The sequence below is a fragment of the Eptesicus fuscus genome, chromosome 25, assembly GCF_027574615.1.
Source record: "Eptesicus fuscus isolate TK198812 chromosome 25, DD_ASM_mEF_20220401, whole genome shotgun sequence".
In the NCBI taxonomy this organism is placed as follows: Eukaryota; Metazoa; Chordata; class Mammalia; order Chiroptera; family Vespertilionidae; genus Eptesicus; species Eptesicus fuscus.
In genome coordinates, this window is record NC_072497.1 from 2,842,040 (window position 1) to 2,862,313 (window position 20,274).

The 20,274-nt window shown below is 49.1% G+C and overlaps 1 protein-coding gene across 1 annotated transcript; it reads left to right on the forward strand.

The window, feature by feature from the left end:
* Window positions 1–728: 728 nt before the first annotated feature.
* On the forward strand, window positions 729–18,769 carry ZSCAN2 (zinc finger and SCAN domain containing 2). Its single transcript, XM_028137005.2, has 3 exons — window positions 729–804; window positions 2,975–3,488; window positions 16,246–18,769. Exons 2-3 carry the CDS (start codon window positions 3,086–3,088, stop codon window positions 17,685–17,687), a joined length of 1,845 nt encoding a protein of 614 aa, XP_027992806.2. The 5' UTR covers window positions 729–804; window positions 2,975–3,085; the 3' UTR covers window positions 17,688–18,769.
* Window positions 18,770–20,274: the final 1,505 nt, after the last annotated feature.

The window sequence follows — 20,274 nt, forward strand, 5'->3', positions numbered from 1 at the left end:
GGGTGCTGGGCTGGGGCGACAGGGGGCTATTACTATGCAGATGCCTTTCCTTCCAGGGCTGCTTTTGACCCTCGAGGAGCCTAATCACAGCTGAAAAGGACCTTCAAGTCCCTTCATCTAACTTTCACTTTTTGTAAAAAAAAATATCTTATTGATTTTTTACAGAGAGGAAGGAAGAGGGATAGAGAGCTAGAAACATCGATGAGAGAGAGAAACATCGACCAGTTGCCTCCTGCACACCCCCCACCGGGGATGTGCCCGCAACCAATGTACATGCCCTTGACCGGAATCAACCCGGGACCCCCCAGTCCGCAGACCGACGCTCTATCCACTGAGCCAAACCGGTTTTGGCTAACTTTCACTTTTTATGGACAAATATAGGAAAGCCTCAAAGAAGTGTAATGACCTGTTCCAGGTCACAGCTCTGGCCAACCCTGCAGTCCTGAGGGCCAGCCCGTGGATTTTCTGCCTCTGGCCCTCGGGCACTGCCGAGACTCTCAACCCCAAACTCCGCTCCCAGGCCTGCAGCCTGGGTGGTCTGGGTGGATGGACTACATCTCCCACAATGCCTTCGGCCTAGCCTCCTTCCCGCCGCCGGCTGGACACCGTATCTACCAATAGGAAAGCAGAGTTTCAGGGGCCGTTCTAAGGTAGCCAATGAGGGCGGTTGGGGGCGGGCCTCTACCGTCCATTGTTCTCGGTGCCCCTCGGGCCGGAGCCGTCGCGACTCCCGGGGCCGGGCCGTGCCCCGGGCGCTTTTGCACGCAAAGCCGCCGCCGGAGCAGGATCTGGTCCCCCCGGGAGGTGAGCCCGGAGAGTCAGGCCTGGAGCCTCGCGGCCCAGGAGGGTAGCGCGAGGCGTGGGAATAACGGGCCTGGAGCCAGTGCTGGCAGCCTGCTGGGGGAGGGGCGTGGGGGGCGCTCCCCGCGGACCCGGGCGGGCTCCGTTTACGCGTTGGTCCGCCCCGCGAACGCGCGCGGGCTCTCCTCCCAGCAGTGAGCTCCCTGCCGGTCCAACCGGGGGCGCAGGGTTCGGACTGGATGCGCCCTGGGCGACGTCCCGCGCGGCTCCTCGTTGTACACGTGGGGAAACTGAGCTCAGAGGGGGCGTGTCTTGGCCCGGGTCGCACGGAGACTGAACTTACTGGGAACGGTTTTCCCGGAGTTCTGTTACTCCTGTTTCTTCTAGTCCTTGTAAATACACATGGGGTACTCCGGTTTTCCCACTAGCATTCCTATTTTATTATTATTTTTTAAAGCGTTTCCTTTTTGGGGAGGTGGTGTTATCTGAGTCTTTATGATCTATTGATTTTTAAAAATAATTTTTCACTGCTTTTATAGTATTTAAATATTTTGTAATCTCACTGCTCTCAACATCTTGTAGAATTTCCGTCCAGCTCTTTTATTTTTATTTTTTTTAGTCTTGTGTGTGTTCATTTTTAAAGGGAATTGGGATCATACTATAACTATAGTTTAAAAAAAACACATTTTTATTGATTTTTTACAGAGAGGAAGGGAGAGGGATAGAGAGCTAGAAACATCGATGAGAGAGAAACATCGACCAGCTGCCTCCTGCACCCCCTCCACTGGGGATGTGCCCGCAACCCAGGTACATGCCCTTGACCGGAATCGAACCTGGGACCCTTCAGTCCGAAGGCCAACACTCTATCCACTGAGCCACACCGGTTTGGGCTATAACTATAGTTTTAATGCCTTGTTTTAAAAACAACAACAACAACAAAAAACCGCCTTGCTGGTTTTGTCTTTATCCCTAATTTTCATATTGAGGCTATCTTAAATCTTTAATGATTAATAATCTTTGTCAGCATACTTTTAAAAATACTGTAAAATACATACAGCAGGGTGCACAAATTTCACATTTATGCTTTTGTGCAACCATCATCAAATCAAGATACAGAACATTTCCAGCACCCCAAAAGAGGCTCCTTTGAGCTCCTCAGTCAGTACCTCACAAAGGTAGCCCTTATAATATCAGCATAGTTTTTAATACATTTTACTGTATGGATGTGCCATAATTTATTAACCACACCCTGGCTGCTGGATTTTTAATGTGTCCGTTTTTTAGTTTTTTTGTAATTAGAATGCTATGGTTGGATGTCCTTGCAAATAAATTTCTCTTTGCAAAGATAGTTATTCTAAAAGAAAAATTCCTGAGGGGCCAAGGCTAGATTGAAGAGTCTGAACATTTAAAACTTCATGAAAAAAATTTTTTTTAATCCTCCCGAGGATATTTTTCCATTGATTTTTTAGAGAGAGTGGAAGAGAGAAGGAAAGACAGAGAGAAACATCAATTGGTTGCCTCCTGCACGCGCTGCGACCAGGGCCAGGGTCAGGGTCAGGGAGGAGCGTGCAACCGAGGTATGTGCCCTTGACTGGAATCAAACCCGGGACACTTCGGTCCGTAGGCCAACGCTCTTATCGGCTGAGCCAAACTGGCTAGGGCAAAACTTTATACTTTTAAATGTGGTAATAATGTGGTTGAGATATTGTCTTCCTTCTAGTGCGGCTCAGTCTCTTAACATCTGAGCCATTGCTAATCCTTAAGATGTCCCCGTAAAATAAGAAGGATGATGTTATTATCTCTGCTTGGTGGTGGTCATTGAGGTTGATGTGAGTGTGTGAGGTCAAGGTCACTCAGTCCGCAGCAAGTCTGAACTGACTCGGGGCAGGATAACTCCGTCCTGGATTCTTGCCAGGGCTTTGGATTTCTGTCGCTCATGCTTCGGTCTTTTGGAAAGAAAAATGCTGTATATTTTGTGTTTATGATTCTTCTCTTGCCATAGAGAGAGAGAGGGTTTCAGGAATAAGCCATTTTGCCTTGAAGAGGGACAGGAAACTCACTGATTTGCGGACGTAAGAATTACTTGGTGGCCTGGCCTAGGCTGGGCTGCTGTGGGTTAGATCGTTTTGGGACAGTTGACTTATCGATCCTGGTTCCCTTTCTCTTTTCTCAGCTGGGCTGCTTGTTGAAGTTTGCGGAGGGACGTGTCTTCTCAGAGAGCTTGGCTGGATAAGACTGAAGTTGAAGGCTGGAAGCCTGAGCGAGTGCCCCGAGAACGTGGGTGATGGCTGCAGAGGTGCCCAGAGGAACCACTCCCCGGAGCCCCTTGGCCCAGGTACCTCAAGAGGAGGACGAACAGGAGGCGGAGGTCGCCACCATGATCCTGGAGGACGACTCTTGGGTCCAGGAAGCTGTGCTGCAGGAGGATGGCCCCGAGTCCGAGCCCTTCCCCCCGGATGCTGGCAAGGGCAGCCCCGGAGAGGAGGTGGCTGGCGGGCCGCAGGGCGCGCTGGGCCGCCTCCGAGAGCTCTGTCGGCGCTGGCTGAGGCCAGAGGTGCACACGAAGGAGCAGATGCTGACCGTGATGCCCAGGGAGATCCAGGCCTGGCTGCAAGAACACAGGCCCGAAAGCAGCGAGGACACGGTGGCCCTGATGGAAGACTTGACCCAGAGCCTTCGGGACAGCGGTGAGATGCTGAAACTCATAGGGAGAAGGTGGGGGCACCCTCCGAGGTGGAGGAGGCCAAGGTGGTATCCAGGACGAAGTTTGGGGCAGCCCCATGTCTCTCTGCTGTCTGTGGAAAATCAGCATGTTGGTTTCTGTTAATCCTCATTCGAGGGTATTTTTTCCCATTGATTTTTAGAGAGGGTGGAAGGGAGGGGGAGAGACAGAGAGAAACATCGATGTCAGAGAGACACATCGATGGGTTGCCTCCTGCACGCATCCCGACCAGGGCCGGGGAACCTGCAACCAAGGTACATATGTGCCCTTGACCGGAATCGAACCTGGGACCCTTCAGTCCGCAGGCCGACACTCTATCCCAGGGGTCTTCAAACTTTTTAAACAGGGGCCAGTTCACTGTCCCTCAGACTGTTGGAGGGCCGGACTATAGTTTAAAAAAACAAAAACAACTATGAACAAATTCCTACGCACACTGCACATACCTTATTTTGAAGTAAAAAAACAAAACGACAAAAACACCCGGCGGGCCGGATAAATGTCCTCGGCGGGCCGCATGTGGCCCACGGGCCGTAGTTTGAGGACGCCTGCTCTATCCAGTGAGCCAAACCAGCCAGGGCCCATTGTCACTTCTTTAAAGTCCTTGGGTGCAGTGATGTTTCCAGAATTTCAGTGCAGAAGGGGCTTAGAGGAACAGACTTGGAGCTGTATGTGCGTAGCAAGCCTGGTTTTTACTTCAGTGTTTATTCTGAGTGGTTGGGAAGCTGAAGGAGACTTGGGCGGAGGGGCTGATGACCCCATAAATCACTCCTGGGAACCTTCCCTTGGTTGTGCAATGAACCCCCAAATGTTTGAAGTTCCAGCAGTTAGAAAAACAAATCCTACGTTATTTTTTATTTTTTTAAAAATATATTTTATTGATTTTTTACAGAGAGGAAGGGAGAGGGATAGAGAGCCAGAAACATCGATGAGAGAGAAACATCGATCAGCTGCCTCCTGCACACCTCCTACTGGGGATGTGCCTGCAACCAAGATACATGCCCTTGACCGGAATCGAACCTGGGACCCTTCAGTCCGCAGGCCTGACACTCTATCCACTGAGCCAAACCGGTTTTGGCAAAACAAATCCTACTTTAAAAAGTGATTATTTTTATGGAACCAAGATGAATGGCCAGTAAATCAGGGACTTTTGCCAAAACCAGTTTGGCTCAGTGGCTAGAGCGTCAGCCTGCGGACTGAGGGGTCCCAGGTTCGATTCTGGTCGGGGGGGGGGGGGGGGGCATGTACATTGGTTGCGGGCACATCCCGGGGGGGGGTGGGGGATGTGCAGGAGGCAGCTGGTTGATGTTTCTCTCTCATCGATGTTTCTGGCTCTCTATCCCTCTCCCTTCCTCTCTGTAAAAAATCAATAAAATATATTTAAAAACAAAACAAAACAGAAAGAGGGACTTTTCTGTGGCACAGAGTCATGCTGGGCTCTGAAAAGAGGAATGACAAACGAGTTCATTGCAGCAGTCAATATGTTTGTCTCTTGACTGCCTCCTCCGCCTGCTCTTGTCAACTGGACTCTCTGATTTCCAGATATTCACTTCCCTTCCACGCGTGCCCCCCGCACTGCTGCAGGACCCGTGGGGAACAGCCGCCCTGTGCTCGTGAGAACTGCAGGAGGGGAGGCGAGCTCAGCGAGGCTTTATGGAGGATGTGGGACCTGAGCAGGGGTTGCAGGCTGGGGTAGAATCTGGAAAGGCGCAGGGCAGGCGGAGGGTGGCATCCGAGAGGAGCTGTGCGAAGCAGAGGCTCAGAAGGCTGGACCAGCCTGGCCTAGTGCAGGTGGCGGTAAGAAAGGCTGGCTGATTGGAGTGGGAAGGGTGTGCTTTGGAAGTGGTAGGAAGTAGAGTTTGGGGGAAGGGTGCGTGGAGGCTTGGCCTCAGCAGGTTCTTGAACTGGGGCCCAAGGGGCAGGGGAGGAAGCCGAGTTGGGCAACAGGATGTGGGTTTGATTAGAGTAGGGAGAGGCTGGAGGCAGGGGAGCCGCCAGGAAGCCACTTAGACATCAGGTGTACAGGGGTCAGGCCCGGATGGGGACAGTGGGGGAGGGGAGGAGACTGGACACGTGTGAGAAAGAACTCGGTAACAATAGCTAGCAGTTAGCCATCCCTTTTTGGGGGCCAGACAGTGTGCGTAGCATCCAATATGCAAAACTCGCCACCTTGGGGGAGGGCGAGATCATTACCACTTCACGACCTCGGAGTTAAGTGAGAGAAGTTCACCGACTCCCATGATGCCATGCAGCTAGCGCGAGGCCAAGACTGGAACTCATGGGTCTGAGCATTGAACTCATGTTCATGTCGTCTGTGATGCAGGGATAGTTCCCAGTGGGGTGTTGGCGGAGGGGATGCAGACAGCGCTGAGACAGAGGTGTCGACCCAGGGTGTTTGGCCCTGAGGGTCCAGAGGACTGGGAAGAGGAGAAAGGACAGAGGTGGTGACAACCTTCAGGGACTTGGGCGGCATGAGTAGAGCCGTCTTTTGGAGAAAGGGACGGCCCTTGAGGACCTACTGTGAGCCCGGCCCTGCAGTGGGCACCTTACGTGTCCCTCTCACTGACGACATTTTACAGGTGAGGTCATGGAGGTGCAGCAAGGTCAGCCCTTCCTTGAGGTCACCCAGCGGGTAAGCGGAGGAGCCAGGACTGAAACTCCAGTCTGCTTGCTTCCACATGTGTTGGGTAGATCCTAGGTGGTATCTGAGGCAAAGTACCTGATTTTCTTTGGTTTTGAAAAGTAGCTTTTAACTTTACTCCTATGTTTTTAAAAAAGACAAAGACATGCGAAACCGGTGTGGCTCAATGGATAGAGCGTCGGCCTGTGGGCTGAAGGGTCCCAGGTTCGATTCCAGTCAAGGGCATGTACCTTGGTTGCAGGCACATCCCCAGTGGGAGGTGTGCAGGAGGCGGCTGATCGATGTTTCTCTCTCATCGATGTTTCTAGCTCTCTATCCCTCTCCCTTCCACTCTGTAAAAAATCAATAAAAATATATTTTAAAAAAAAAGACAAAGACCTCTCATCCTATTTATTTATTTTATTTTTATTGATTTGAGAGAGGAAGGGAAAGGGAGCAAGAGAGAGAAACATCAATGATGAGAGAGAATCATGGATCATCTGCCTCCTGCACGCCCCACACTGGGGATCGAGCCCACAACCCGGGCATGTGTCCTGATTGGGAATCAAACCGTGACCTCCTGGTTCATAGGTCAGTGCTCAACCACTGAGCCATGTTGGCCAGCTCATCCTTGGTTTACCTGCCTCCTGATGGACGGGACAGTTTGTCATGAACTTTAGGATCGTAGGCAGATACTGCAGGGAGGCCAGAGGGGCTGAGGCCTGAGGAGAGGGCTCCGGGGTTGTTGTTTGGTTGGGGAAGTCACAAAGCATGAGGTTAGGTCTCATCAGGTGCCTCAGGCGGTGACAGGCACCCACTGCGTGAGCCCTCCCCACCTGGCTTCCTGCTTCCTGCCATCGTCTCTCCTGGGACACCCAGATGTGTTTGTCAGTCCTCTGACTTCTGCCTTTGAGATCACCTTTGTTGGTCTTTGTTTAACAAATGCTCCAACCTTCCTCATGATTACGCAGAGGAACCTCTGCAATAACCTTCATCCCTTCTGGAACATGGACTCAACATGAGACCTCCCCTCTGCCCAGCTTGGGACCTCTGGATGCATTCACCCAGGATGGGGGTTCAGTATTGACTAGCAGGCATGTATCTTACTATCCCGTTTGATATTGGACCTCTACTAATAAAGCTCCTCTGTCTCGGTGAGAGTTTCCCACATGTTAGTCCTTAGCCCTGATTCGGGCTCTTAGTATTTCTCCTGAACTCTTGCAGGACTCTCCAAAGGGAACCTGCTTCTTTCCCCTTCATTACAGCTGCTCCACTCCTACCTGAGTGATCATCACTCTTCTGCTTAAAAGTCTTTTTTTTTTTAATAGAAAGAGAGAGAGAGAGAGAAACATCAATGAGGAGAGAGAATCATTGACCAGCTGCCTCCTCCACACTCCTTACTAGGGATTGAGCCTGCAACCTGGGCATGTGCCCTGGACTGGAATCGAACCCAGGACCCTTCAGTCCGCAGGCCGACACTCTATCCACTGAGCCACACCGGCCAGGGCTCCTGCTTAAAAGTCTGAGTGAGTTTCCCAGTGTCTCCAGGTCTTTGTGAGTTCTCCAGCGTCTCCGAATCAAGTGTGACCTTGTTCTGCTGGGAGCCCGGGGCCTCTGAGTCCTGGCTCAGGTGGCCTGCAGCCAGTTTTCCCAGGTCCCCTTGCGGCAGCTCCTGCTCCATTCAGACCTGGTCTTGCCCGCTAGCATTCACCTGTGCTCCTGAATTTTGACTTGGAATGCTTTGGTCCTGTCCCTGCGTGTTAACATCCCGTTGTGGTTTGAGTGTACACCCTTGGAGACCCGCTCCATACAAGCTGTCCTTACTTCCGGTCTCTCTTCCCTGCCCCTGGCTCCACCCACCTGGGAGCATCTCCGATCACCTCTGCTAGCAGTTTTCTCTCCAGTGCATTTTGATTCTTCTCCTCTTTTGGCTTTTTATCATATTCCATCTTATTTTCTATTTCTGTGAATACTTGTCTCATTTTTTTCTAGGAACCTATAAAATCCCAGAAGGCAAGGAACCTTCCTTCCTCCCTCTCCCTCCCTTCCCGCCCCCCTCTTTTCTTTTCTTTTTTCTTTTCTTTCATAGAGAAACGGAGATTGTCAACCTAAAACCTACTCTTTTCCAACAGGTGAGCCAAAGAGCCACCCCCAGCATCACCTGGCTTTCTGTGGGCACAAGCGACAGTTTACCTACTCGGAGCTCGCAGCCCCAGCAAAGTGCTCCCTTCAGGACAACAAACGAACAAAAACATTCATTTTACTTAACAAAAAGGGGAGCGGAGAGGGTTGGGGGCTTGGAAAGGTGTATGTGTGTTTTTTTTTTTTTTAAATATATTTTATTGATTTTTTAAATATATTTTATAGAGAGGAAGAGAGAGGGATAGAGAGTTAGAAACATCCATGAGAGAGAAACACGGATCAGCTGCCTCTTGCACAAACCCTACTGGGGATGTGCCCGCAGCCAAGGTACATGCCCTTGACCGGAATCGAACCTGGGACTCCTAAGTCCGCAGGCCGACGCTCTATCCACTGAGCCAAACCAGTTTCGGCTGTATGTGTTTTTAAAGCTATGATTCTCAGCCTCAAAACAAAATCACGTTGAATCCACTTCAGTATTGGAAATGTATACCAGACAGAACTCTTAGATGTAATGTTACAGTGTGAAATGTTTGGCAGTCATTCACGTACGCTGATAAGAGAGCTCATGGCTGTTGCTATCAGTGGTTAGTCTTTCAAGCTGCCAGAGTTCGAGGAACAATGTTCCCAGTCACTCAGGTGCGATCAGGTTCCTGCCAGGCTTTGATCAGGTTCCCAACAGGCTGTTCAGGGCAGCGCTCCTATGGGGAGAGCCCACGTCAGAGTGGGAGAAGCTGAGGTGGACACAAGCTGTATTGAACCTCTTCTGTATTTTATTTTATTTTATTTTATATATTTTTATTGATTTCAGAGAGGAAGGGAGAGGGGAGAGAGAGAGAGAAACACCAGTGATGAGAGAGAATCATGGATCGGCTGCCTCCTGCATGCCCCACCCTGGGGATCGAGTCTGCAACCCGGGCATGTGCCCTGACCGGGAATCGAACCGTGACCTCCTGGTTCATGGATCAGTGCTCAACCACTGAGCCACACTGGCTGGGCGCACTTCTGTGTTTTAGACCAGTGCCTCTGAGCACCGTCACAGGTGGGAAGGGCTTTTGAGCCTGACCGTCCCCCCCCACAGTAAAGCACCAGTTAGTGATCAATTCCATTGTTATAAATAAATTAGAGGCCCGGTGCATGAAATTCATGCACAGGTAAGGTCCCTAGGCCTAGTGGTGATCAGGACCAATCTGTGGGGTGACTGGCGGGGCGATCAGGGGGCCCCCGCTGGCATCCGCCGTGGCTGACCTGGGGCCTGTGGGCTGGGGGCAGCTCCTGCATTGAGCATCTGCCCCCTGGTAGTCAGTGCACATCATAGTGACCAGTCGTTCTGCTGTTCGGTTGATTTGCATATTAGGCTTTTATTATATAGGACAGTGGTCGGCAAACTCATTAGTCAACAGAGCCAAATATCAACAGTACAACGATTGAAATTTCTTTTGAGAGCCAAATTTTTTAAACTTAAACTTCTTCTAACGCCACTTCTTCAACATAGACTCGCCCAGGCCGTGGTATTTTGTGGAAGAGCCACACTCAAGGGGCCTAAGAGCTGTATGTGGCTTGCGAGCCGCAGTTTGCCGACCACTGATATAGGATGACAGTAAAATCAGGTTTATCCCCATATTGACATCAGTTTTCCTCACACTCATTCTGGTGTGCTTTCTAGCAGGGGAGGGAAAGAGGAGGCCTCTGGCCAGGCAGGGGGCCACACGGCCCTATGAACAGCCACAGGAATGTAATGTGCATGGGACTCGAGAGTGTGGGTCGAAGATTGGAAAATACAAGAACCACTGGTTTAGACTGAGCTACGACTGCAAGCTTGTGTCTACTGACCCATAAGGGAAGAGGTCCTATGGCAATTCAAGAACCAGTCAGCCCTAGCTGGTATGGCTCAGTGGATAGAGCGTTGGCCTGTGGACTGAAGGGTCTTGGGTTCGATTCCAGTCAAGAGCACATGCAGGGGTTACAGGCTCGATTCCCAGTAGGGGGAGTGCAGGAGGCAGCCGATCAATGATTCTCTCTCATCATTGATGTTTCTATCTCTCCTTCTCTCTTCCTCTCTGAGATCAATAATAAAAAAAAAAAATTTAAAAAAGAAAACCATTCAGTGAATGGTATTTAGACACTGGTCTAACCATTATGGAAAAACTAAAATTGAATCCCTATTCATAACTTACACAGAAATAGATACCTGCTCCTCGAGTTGTACGAAATCAATCTTTTTTTTTTTTTTTTAAATATATTTTATTGATTTTTTACAGAGAGGAAGGGAGAGGGAGAGGAATAGAGAGTTAGAAACATCGATTCAGCTGCCTCCTGCACACGCCCCACTGGGGATGTGCCCGCAACCAAGGTACATGCCCTTGACCGGAATCGAACCTGGGACCTTTCTGTCCGCAGGTCGGCGCTCTATCCACTGAGCCAAACCTGTTAGGGCAATTCAATCTTATAAATTATCTGGAAAATACCCATTAAAGCAAGAAACTATTCTTTTGCCTATTAGACTATCAGAAATTTAACTGTTTCTAAGAATTCTCCTGTCTTGGCTATTGTAAATAAAGCTGCAGTGAACATGGGAGTGCAGATATCACTTTGAGACTGTGATTTTGCTTGCTTAGAGTACAGTATACACCCACAAGAGGGGTTGGTGGGCATATGGTAGTTCTGTTTTTAATTTTTTGAGGAACCTCCATACTGGTTTCCGTAGTGGCTGCACCAGCTTCCATTCCCGTCAGCAATGCACGAGGGTTCCCTTTTCCCCACATCCTTGCCAGCACTTAATCTCTTGGAGTAATCTTTTCCTAGTGTTTATTTTGTAGTATTAAAGACACATAAACTTCAGTTACATGATTTGTCAATTTTAAATGCTATCCTTCGCCCGGCTGGCGTTGCTCAGTAGTTGAGCATCGACCTATGAACCAGGAGGTCACAGTTCGATTCCCGGTCAGGGCACATGCCCAGGGTTGCAGGCTCGATCCCCAGTGTGGGGCGTGCAGGAGGCAGCCGATCCACGATTCTCTCTCATCATTGACTTTTCTCTCTCTCTTTCCTTCTCCCTTCCTCTCTGAAATCAATAAAAACACATATTTAAAAAAATAAAATAAATGCTACCCTTTGAGCTCTCGGGTGTTTATTACAGATAAGGCAATCAAAGAACATATCCTGTATTCCATCTTCTTTCCCCTCAACCCCAATTCTGATTAGTGTATCATTTCTACCTCTCTGTATAACAATTATATTCTGTTTTAACACCCTAATTGCCATGGCTCTTGTAGACTTCTGTTCTAAAGTTATATGTATCAGATGTTCATCCCCAGTCTTTGTGCTCGAGTTGCCTTTATCTCCTGGTTGAGTGAAATTCATCTCCTAATAGTTTCCTCTGGAAGGGCTCATGGGACCAATAGTCCATGAGATTGTGTATATTCAAAGCTGTTTGCCTGTAAACTGTATACTTGAAGGGCAGCTCTGTTGAACATAAAATCCTTGGCATGCATTTCCTTTCTTACATAACTGGCAGCTGCGGCTGCACTATCTGCAGGCATGGAGTGTTACTGCAGAGAAATCTGAGACCCGCTGGTTTTCCTCCCCCATATAAGCGATTCGATCTTTTTCCTTGTTATCCTTCGTCTCATTATTAACCACCCTGGGTTAGTTTTCCTTGGCACACACAATGCCTTTCAAGAGTTCTTTTTTTTTGTTTTTTTAAATATATTTCTTTATTGATTTCAGAGAGGAAGGGAGAGGGAGAGAGAGAGGGAAAAACATCAATGATGAGAGAGAATCATTGATCGGCTGCCTCCTGCACGTCCCACACTGGGGATTGAGCCCGCAACCCCAGGCATGTGCCCTTGACCGGAATCGAACCCGGGACCCTTGAGTCCACAGGCTGATGCTCTATCCACGGAACCAAACCGGCTAGGGCTTCAAGAGTTCTTCTATCTTCATAGATTAAGATGTTTGTTCTGTTCCTTTGGTTTAGTTTCCTTTTTTGAGAATTCCGGTTATATTTATTGATTCTCTTTTGTCTAACTTCTGTTTCTGCCATTCTCTTTGATCCTTTTCACCTCTTCCTTTGTTTCCATTTTCTTTCACTGCTTTTCTCATTTCATTCCCCCTCCATTTCTGTGCTTTTCATGGGGCCCGTATTCCTCTGTGTTTCTTCCCATGTGTGTTCATTTCTCTGGATTTCCCCTCCTCTCCTTCGCTTTGCCAGCTCACATTGTCTTGTCTCACCGTCTCTTCTTCGCGTTCTCCTTCAGGATCTTTCTGCACAGAGGTGGTTGCTTCATTTAACTTTTTTTTCTGGATGAAAAATTGCCACTTTTCTCCATAATAATAATTCCCAGGACTACTGCCCGAGATTCAAAGGCGCTCTCCTCATGTGGCCCTTCTATGTGGTCCTGGGTGTAGTCTCACTTCCTCTTCTTCTCTGAACCACGGAGGCCAGCCTTGCCTGTCCCAGTCCCCAGAGGCAGTGTTGCCTAGAAAGCAAGTCCGTACCTTCAGAAAGTGCTTTCCTGCCCCAGCTCTTGGAGATCTCCTTCCCCTGAGGACTGGCCCTCTCCTCCCGCTACTCCCATGCTTGTTCTCCCTCTCCCTCCCTCACTGGCTGCTGCCCAGTCTCCGCTGTTTTTGGAAGAATATGCCAGCCCTTCCTGATATATTACATATATTAGTGTCTGCAAATTAATCCTCTTCCTAATCTCACCGAAATGAAGCTTGAGTGTTTGTTTTCCCTGTTGCTTCTGAGCTCATCCTAGAACATACCAGGGCTTCAGATTTTTTAAAAATATATATTTTATTGCTTTTTTACAGAGAAGAAGGGAGAGGGAGATGAGAGAGAAACATCAATCAGCTGCCTCCTGCACACCCCCTACTGGGCATGTGCCCGCAACCAAGGTACATGCCCTTGACTGGAATCGAACCTGGGACCCTTGAGTCCGCAGGCCAACGTTCTATCTACCGAGCCAAACCAGTTAGGGCAGGGCTTCAGATTTTAAGACAGCAAAGCCTTTAATGGCTAATGTTCCTACTCAGAAGAGAAGTTTCTAAAGTCATTAAAAAATGTTTTTGGTTGTGTGAGCTTGTAGAAAATAAACCGGGGCCTCAACCTGGAAGCCCTGTTTTATAGCAAATCTCTGTGCTAGAAACTTGCAAAACACTGTTGCAGGAAGTGAGGAACCAGAGACCTCCTGGCCCTGGCCAAGGGGGAACCAGCATTGTGCCCGTCAGGCCTACACCCATACCCTGGAGATCTAGGGGACGTGGGACAGAGAGCAATTATATGTGCTCACAGATTACCAGCAGTGTATGTCAGTGTGAGCACGAATTGTAATTATATGCCTATTTGCAAGTTTAAATACAATTTTATATTGACTAAAGGCATGAGTGGAACCCAGGTTCTACCTAAAGGATACATGTCAGCCCTGACCGGTTTGGCTCAGTGGATGGAGCGTCGGCCTGTGGACTGAAAGGTCCCAGGTTCGATTCCGCTCAAGGGCATGTACCTTGGTTGCGGGCACATCCCCAGTAGGGAGGTGTGCAGGAGGCAGCTGATCAGTGTTTCTCTCTCATCGATGTTTCTAACTCTCTATCCCTCTCCCTTCCTCTCTGTAAAAAATCAATAAAATATATATTTTTTAAAAAGATACATGTCAAATTTAATCATGTGCATAAATGGAAATTTACAGTAAGTCATATAAACTAATCACTGAATTGAGCATTACTGTACATATAGTTTATTAGCTTTAATAATGGAAATGTCACTAGGACTTTGTGATCATCTTGCTAATTATCTTCCCTGCTATGAATAGATTTTTTCTTTTTTAAATATTTTTTTTATTGATTTCAGAGAGGAAGGGAGAGGGAGAGAGAGAGAAAAACATCAATGATGAGAGAGAATCATAGATCAGCTGCCTCCTGCACACCCACTACTGGGGATCGAGCCCACACCCCGGACATGTGCCCTGACCGGGAATCAAACCGTGACCTCCTGGTTCATAGGTTAACGCTCAACCACTGAGCCATGCTGGCCGGGCTAGATTTGCTTTTCTAAGTGGGGTCTGATGTTAGTTAGGTCTTAGAAATAATCAGGCTATGGTCTTTATCAATAAACCATTGATTTATTTCTGAATATGCTACAGAATTAAAAAAAAAAAGAAAAGAATTGAAGACGCCTTATAGAAATCGTGCACAGGGAAATAATAATAAAAAAATAATGGGAGGGAAAAAATGAAAGAACACACACTGCATGCTGTAAAGCCATGCAGTGTTCCTGCTCTGAGTTTTTGGCTCCAAGTTTCCAAGCAGGCAATGCAAAGACGAAGCCACAGCCTGGGGAATGAGGCAGACACAGATTGGGTGCTCAGAAGAGCAGCTATTTAAAAAAAAAGAAAGAAAGAAAGAAAGAAAAGCCGAAACCGGTTTGGCTCAGTGGATAGAGCGTCGGCCTGCGGACTCAAGGGTCCCAGGTTCGATTCCAGTCAAGGGCATGTACATTGGTTGCGGGCATATCCCCAGTAGGGGGTGTGCAAGAGGCAGCTGATCGATGTTTCTCTCTCATCGATGTTTCTAACTCTGTATCCCTCTCTCTTCCTCTCTGTAAAAAATCAATAAAATATATTTAAAAAAAAAAAAAAAAAAAAAAAGAGCAGCGTTTCGGTAGTTTGGTCAAAGGGAGATTTCCTCCTTGGGCTCATCGAGAGGACATGGTGTGTTAGAAACAATGTCATGGGCAACTTCCTGGCAGTGTCTTAACTTCCTTAATGCTTCTGACAGCCATTAAGTACTAATGACACTCCTTATCATGCTTGTCACAATCAGCCAGAGCCATTACACCAACACACAGTTCCCTGAGCGGGTTCCCCGGGGGAGTCGGAACAGTGTGGTCCAGGCTCACAGCTTTCTGCTGCTCTGGCTTAATCCTGGCATGGATTTATTAGAGTCTCTAGTCTCAGGAAAGGCTTGCATATTCTTCCAGAAATCCTCCCTCGTGATTTCTTTCACCCAAACGCTTGGTAAGTACTGGGTAGTAGAGGGTTTGACAAGGTTCTGGAAGGTAGCTATTTTGTATTACAGATGGGAAATACACCTATAGGCGCACTCCGTACATAAAGTTAAGGGCTTTTTATTTTATTTTATTTATTTAAATTTTATTTTTAAAATATATTTTATTGATTTTTTTACAGAGAGGAAGGGAGAGGGATAGAGAGTTAGAAACATCGATGAGAGAGAAACATCGATCAGTTGCCTCTTGCACAACCCCTACTGGGGATGTGCCCGCAACCAAGGTACATGCCCTTGACCGGAATCGAACCTGGGACCTCTCAGTCCGCAGGCCGACGCTCTATCCACCGAGCCAAACCGGTTTCGGCTTAAGGGCTTTTTAAACTGCCCACTTACTAGTTCCCAGTCATCTGGAGGATTACAAGAGCCCTTGTTGCAGGGGTCCTGTCGTCTTGTCTGTGTCTTTACATGCCAACTAAGATTAGAAACACGAGACACATTTTAATGCATGAGGTTATTACATAAGCGGCTTTCGAAAGGAGAGTCAGCTTTAGGGAAATTTCTGCGATGCCAATAAAAAATATTCACTCATCCAATTTAATTGAGCACCTACTAAGCATCAGGCACATGGTGTGAATTGGGGGTCCTGTACCCCGTTACTTTCCCTTAATTAGGATCTTCAAATTTCTACTTGCCCTCATTTCCCAGTGGAGAAACAAGTAGAGACAGAACCCAGAGCTTTGAGACTTAGAAATTCTGGGTGATTACCAGCAAGTTTGAGGCCTGGTAACTAGATAACCAGTTAGAAGAAAATAAACCCGGTTTTTAAAAGTTTTCAGGATTCTTAAGCCTCTTTATTTTCACTAGAAGTTGAAGTTTTAAAAATTTCCCTCTTGATTTCCTTTTTTCATCATCACAGGGAATTGAGTCTAAATTGTATGTATTTTCTTCATTATTTCAGATTTTGAGATCCAGAGTGAAAACGGGGAGAACTCTAATCAAGACATATTTGAGAATGTGGAATCACGTGGGATCTTCTCAGAAACACCTGAAGGGGAAGGCGTTCCGCAGTCTGACTGGGAGAGTGACTCTGAGAGAGACTGTGGCTCTAAGGGTCCCCAGGGAAAGGCCTCAAGTGAAGACCACAGGGATGTGCCCTCACAGGGCAGGGAAGCTGAACAGCTCATAGGCCTTCAGGGCACCTACCTGGGTGAGAAGCCCTACGAGTGTCCCCAGTGCGGGAAAACCTTCAGCCGGAAATCCCACCTCATCACGCACGAGCGGACCCACACGGGAGAGAAATACTACAAATGCGACGAATGTGGAAAAAGCTTTAGTGATGGTTCAAACTTTAGTAGACACCAAACGACTCACACCGGGGAGAAACCTTTTAAATGCAGGGATTGTGGGAAAAGCTTTAGCCGGAGCGCCAACCTTATAACCCACCAGAGGATCCACACGGGCGAGAAACCCTTTCAGTGTGCCGAGTGTGGCAAGAGTTTCAGCAGGAGCCCCAACCTCATCGCTCACCAGCGAACCCACACGGGCGAGAAACCATACTCGTGCCCTGAGTGTGGCAAGAGCTTTGGCAACCGGTCCAGCCTTAATACACATCAGGGAATCCACACCGGAGAAAAGCCCTACGAATGTAAAGAATGTGGCGAGAGCTTTAGTTACAACTCCAACCTGATCAGACACCAGAGGATCCACACCGGGGAGAAACCATACAAATGCCCCGACTGCGGGCAGAGGTTCAGCCAGAGCTCGGCCCTCATCACCCACCGGAGAACTCACACAGGAGAGAAGCCCTATCAGTGTGGCGAGTGTGGGAAAAGCTTCAGCCGCAGCTCCAACCTGGCCACACACCGCAGAACCCACCTGGTGGAGAAGCCCTATAAATGCGGGGAGTGTGGGAAGAGCTTCAGCCAGAGCTCCAGCCTGATCGCACACCAGGGGATGCACACGGGTGAGAAGCCCTACGAGTGCCTGACGTGCGGGGAGAGCTTCAGCTGGAGCTCCAACCTCATCAAGCACCAGAGGATCCACACGGGCGAGAAGCCCTACAAATGCGGCGAGTGTGGGAAGTGCTTCAGCCAGCGCTCCCAGCTGGTGGTGCACCAGCGGACCCACACGGGCGAGAAGCCCTACGAATGCCTCATGTGTGGCAAGAGCTTCAGCCGGGGCTCCATCCTGGTCATGCACCAGAGGGCCCACTTGGGGGACAAGCCCTACAGGTGCCCGGAATGTGGGAAGGGCTTTAGCTGGAATTCAGTTCTCATTATACACCAGCGCATCCACACGGGGGAGAAGCCCTACAAATGCCCTGAGTGTGGCAAAGGCTTCAGCAATAGCTCCAATTTCATTACACATCAGAGAACTCACACGAAAGAGAAACTCTACTGACGTGGCGAAAAGGAAAAGTGAGGGGGCTAGCCCAGGACAGGGAACTGTCCCTCTGCGCCCAAGCAAGGCTATCTCGTTAGAAGAGCCATTCTTCCCGAATGGTCTTTGGGGATATGTGCCAGAATCTCACCACTGCTCATCCTCATTCCTAGGATCCCATCATCTTTTTTTAAAATATATTTTATTGATTTTTTACAGAGAGGAAGGGAGAGGGACAGAGAGCCAGAAACATCGATGAGAGAGAAACATCGACCAGCTGCCTCCCGCACACCCCCCACCGGGGATGTGCCCCGCAACCAAGGTACATGCCCTTGACCGGAACCGAACTTGGGACCCTTCAGTCCGCAGGCCGACGCTCTATCCACTGAGCCAAACCGGTTTCGGCGGATCCCATCATCTCAGTGGTTGGAGCCAAACCCCAAGAACAGTGTAGGAGTGGAAGGTCGGAGAGTTGGGTCTTTTTCTGTTTCGTTTCATGGCTTGATTGACTTTCTCTCTCCTGATCCCTCTGTGCCCCAGTTTCCTCTCTGGTAGACGGGAGTGTTTCTCCACGTGGAACGGAAGACAGCCTGGCCCCCATCCCACAGAGTCCTCAGAGAAATACTGGGAATCTGTTGGTACAGCCTGGTTGTTGCACTGCCCCTTGGTTAGGCCGAGGCGCCTTCAGCCCCAGCTGCTAGCATTCCAGGCCCCTTGCCCACGTCAGCACCAGTTCTTCCTGGTTCCGTCCTGGGCTTTGATTTCAGGTCAAGGTGGAGCGGCTTCTGTAATTCTGAGTCACCACATGAAGGAAAAGTCCTCTCTAGAAAGTGTCAGGGACACTGAGACACCGTATATGTCCTGGAACCAGCGTCCCAGTAGCCTTTCCATTGTGAGAGTTGAACAGGGCCTGCCAGGGGAGGTATAAAAGGAGATTTACATCTTTGCGTTGTCTCCGCTATTGTCCCGTGGTGAGTCAGCTGCCAGGGGGAAGGCACTCGTCTTTGTGGGGCTTCGTTTTTGGAGTGTGAAGGCGGAGACTCCCAGCTGTCCACCCTGGTGGGTGGCAGTTTCTCTCGCACCAGGTTCAGTGAGGCAGCCCTGCACTCCGCAGGGTGGGCCTGTGTCTACCCCCACAGACACAAAGCTCCATAATCATTACTCTGTGCGCCTGTCAGTTCCTCATTCTTATGTGTTTTTTTTTATTTTCTACATGCAGAGCCAGAAGTCTGTCCAGCAGCTTTTGTACACTAAGAATGTTATTTTGAAGGAAGCGTTGGTTTTGAGGACACGTCATCTGTCCCCTGGAGAGATTTGGGCTTGAGTCAGGAGTTGTCCTACAGAATTGCCTTTGCTTTTAGGGTGCCACCAGGCCTTTGTTCTTGGGTCCTGGAGCCTTGAAACAGTGAAGATGGAGTGATAGCAGGTGAAGGGGCTTGTTAGGAGAAAAGGCGAGTAGATAGGGTGTTTCTGGGAAATGTGAATCCACCTCCTATGCATGGGGCCTTGGTTCTCATAGGATGGATGCTCAATGTTGCCTAATAAAGTAGAGTCCTATTCTCTTCCTGACTCTGTCTTTTTTTTTTTTATTTAATATATTTTTATTGATTTCAGAGAGGCAGGAAGAGCAAGAGAGAGAGAGATAGAAACATCAGTGATGAGAGAGAACCATTGCATGCCCCCCACTGGGTATTGAGCCCGAAACCCAGGCATGTGCCCTTGACCGGAATCGAACAAGGTACCCTTCAGTCCGCAGGCCTATGCTCTATCCACTGAGCCACACCGGCTAGGGCCTGGCTCTGTCTTTTTTTTTTTTTTTTTTTTTTTTTTTAATTTCTTTATTGATTAAGGTGTCACATATTTGTCCTCATCCCCCCATTCCCATCCCACCCCTCTCCCCACGCATGCCCCAATCCCCTGTGGAACTTAACCGTTGGATAGGCTTATATGCATGCATACAGGTCCTTTGGTTGAACTCTCCCCCTCCCCCCACCCTCCCCCTACCCTCCCCTATCCTCCCTCTGAGGCCCGATAGTCCGATCGATGCCTCCTTGCTTCTGGTTCTGTTCTTGTTCCTCAGTCTATGTTGTTCATCATTTCCCCTAGATGAGCGAGATCATATGTCACTAGATATATACTAATAAGAACTCAATGTGAGACGAGCAATAATAGTTATGCTGACAGGCAAATGAATCAATCTGTAGCGAGCTTCCCCCTGGACCAACAGTTCTTTTGAGACCCAATTTCAATGTCCAGTAGTTCCTTATGTGTACATGTCAGCACTGACCCCTCAGCTCTGGATGGTGGAGAAATGGTGGTAATGGAGGTCCGACTCCCTCTGGTTTGGTCTCGGCCGAACCCAGGGGCACGGCGTCACCCAGACTAAGGGGCACGTGGCCTCACCCTTACCCAAGGGGCGCGTGGTCACACCCGGGCCTGGGACCCAGCCTCACCCGGATGGATCCAGGGGCGCACGGCCTCACCCGGACCCAGGATCTAGCTTCACCCGTACCCAGGGACGCTTGGCCTCTCCCAGACCCAGGGGCACGTGGCCTCACCCGGGCCTAGGTGCACGAGGCCTCATCCAGATCCAGGGACACATGGTCGC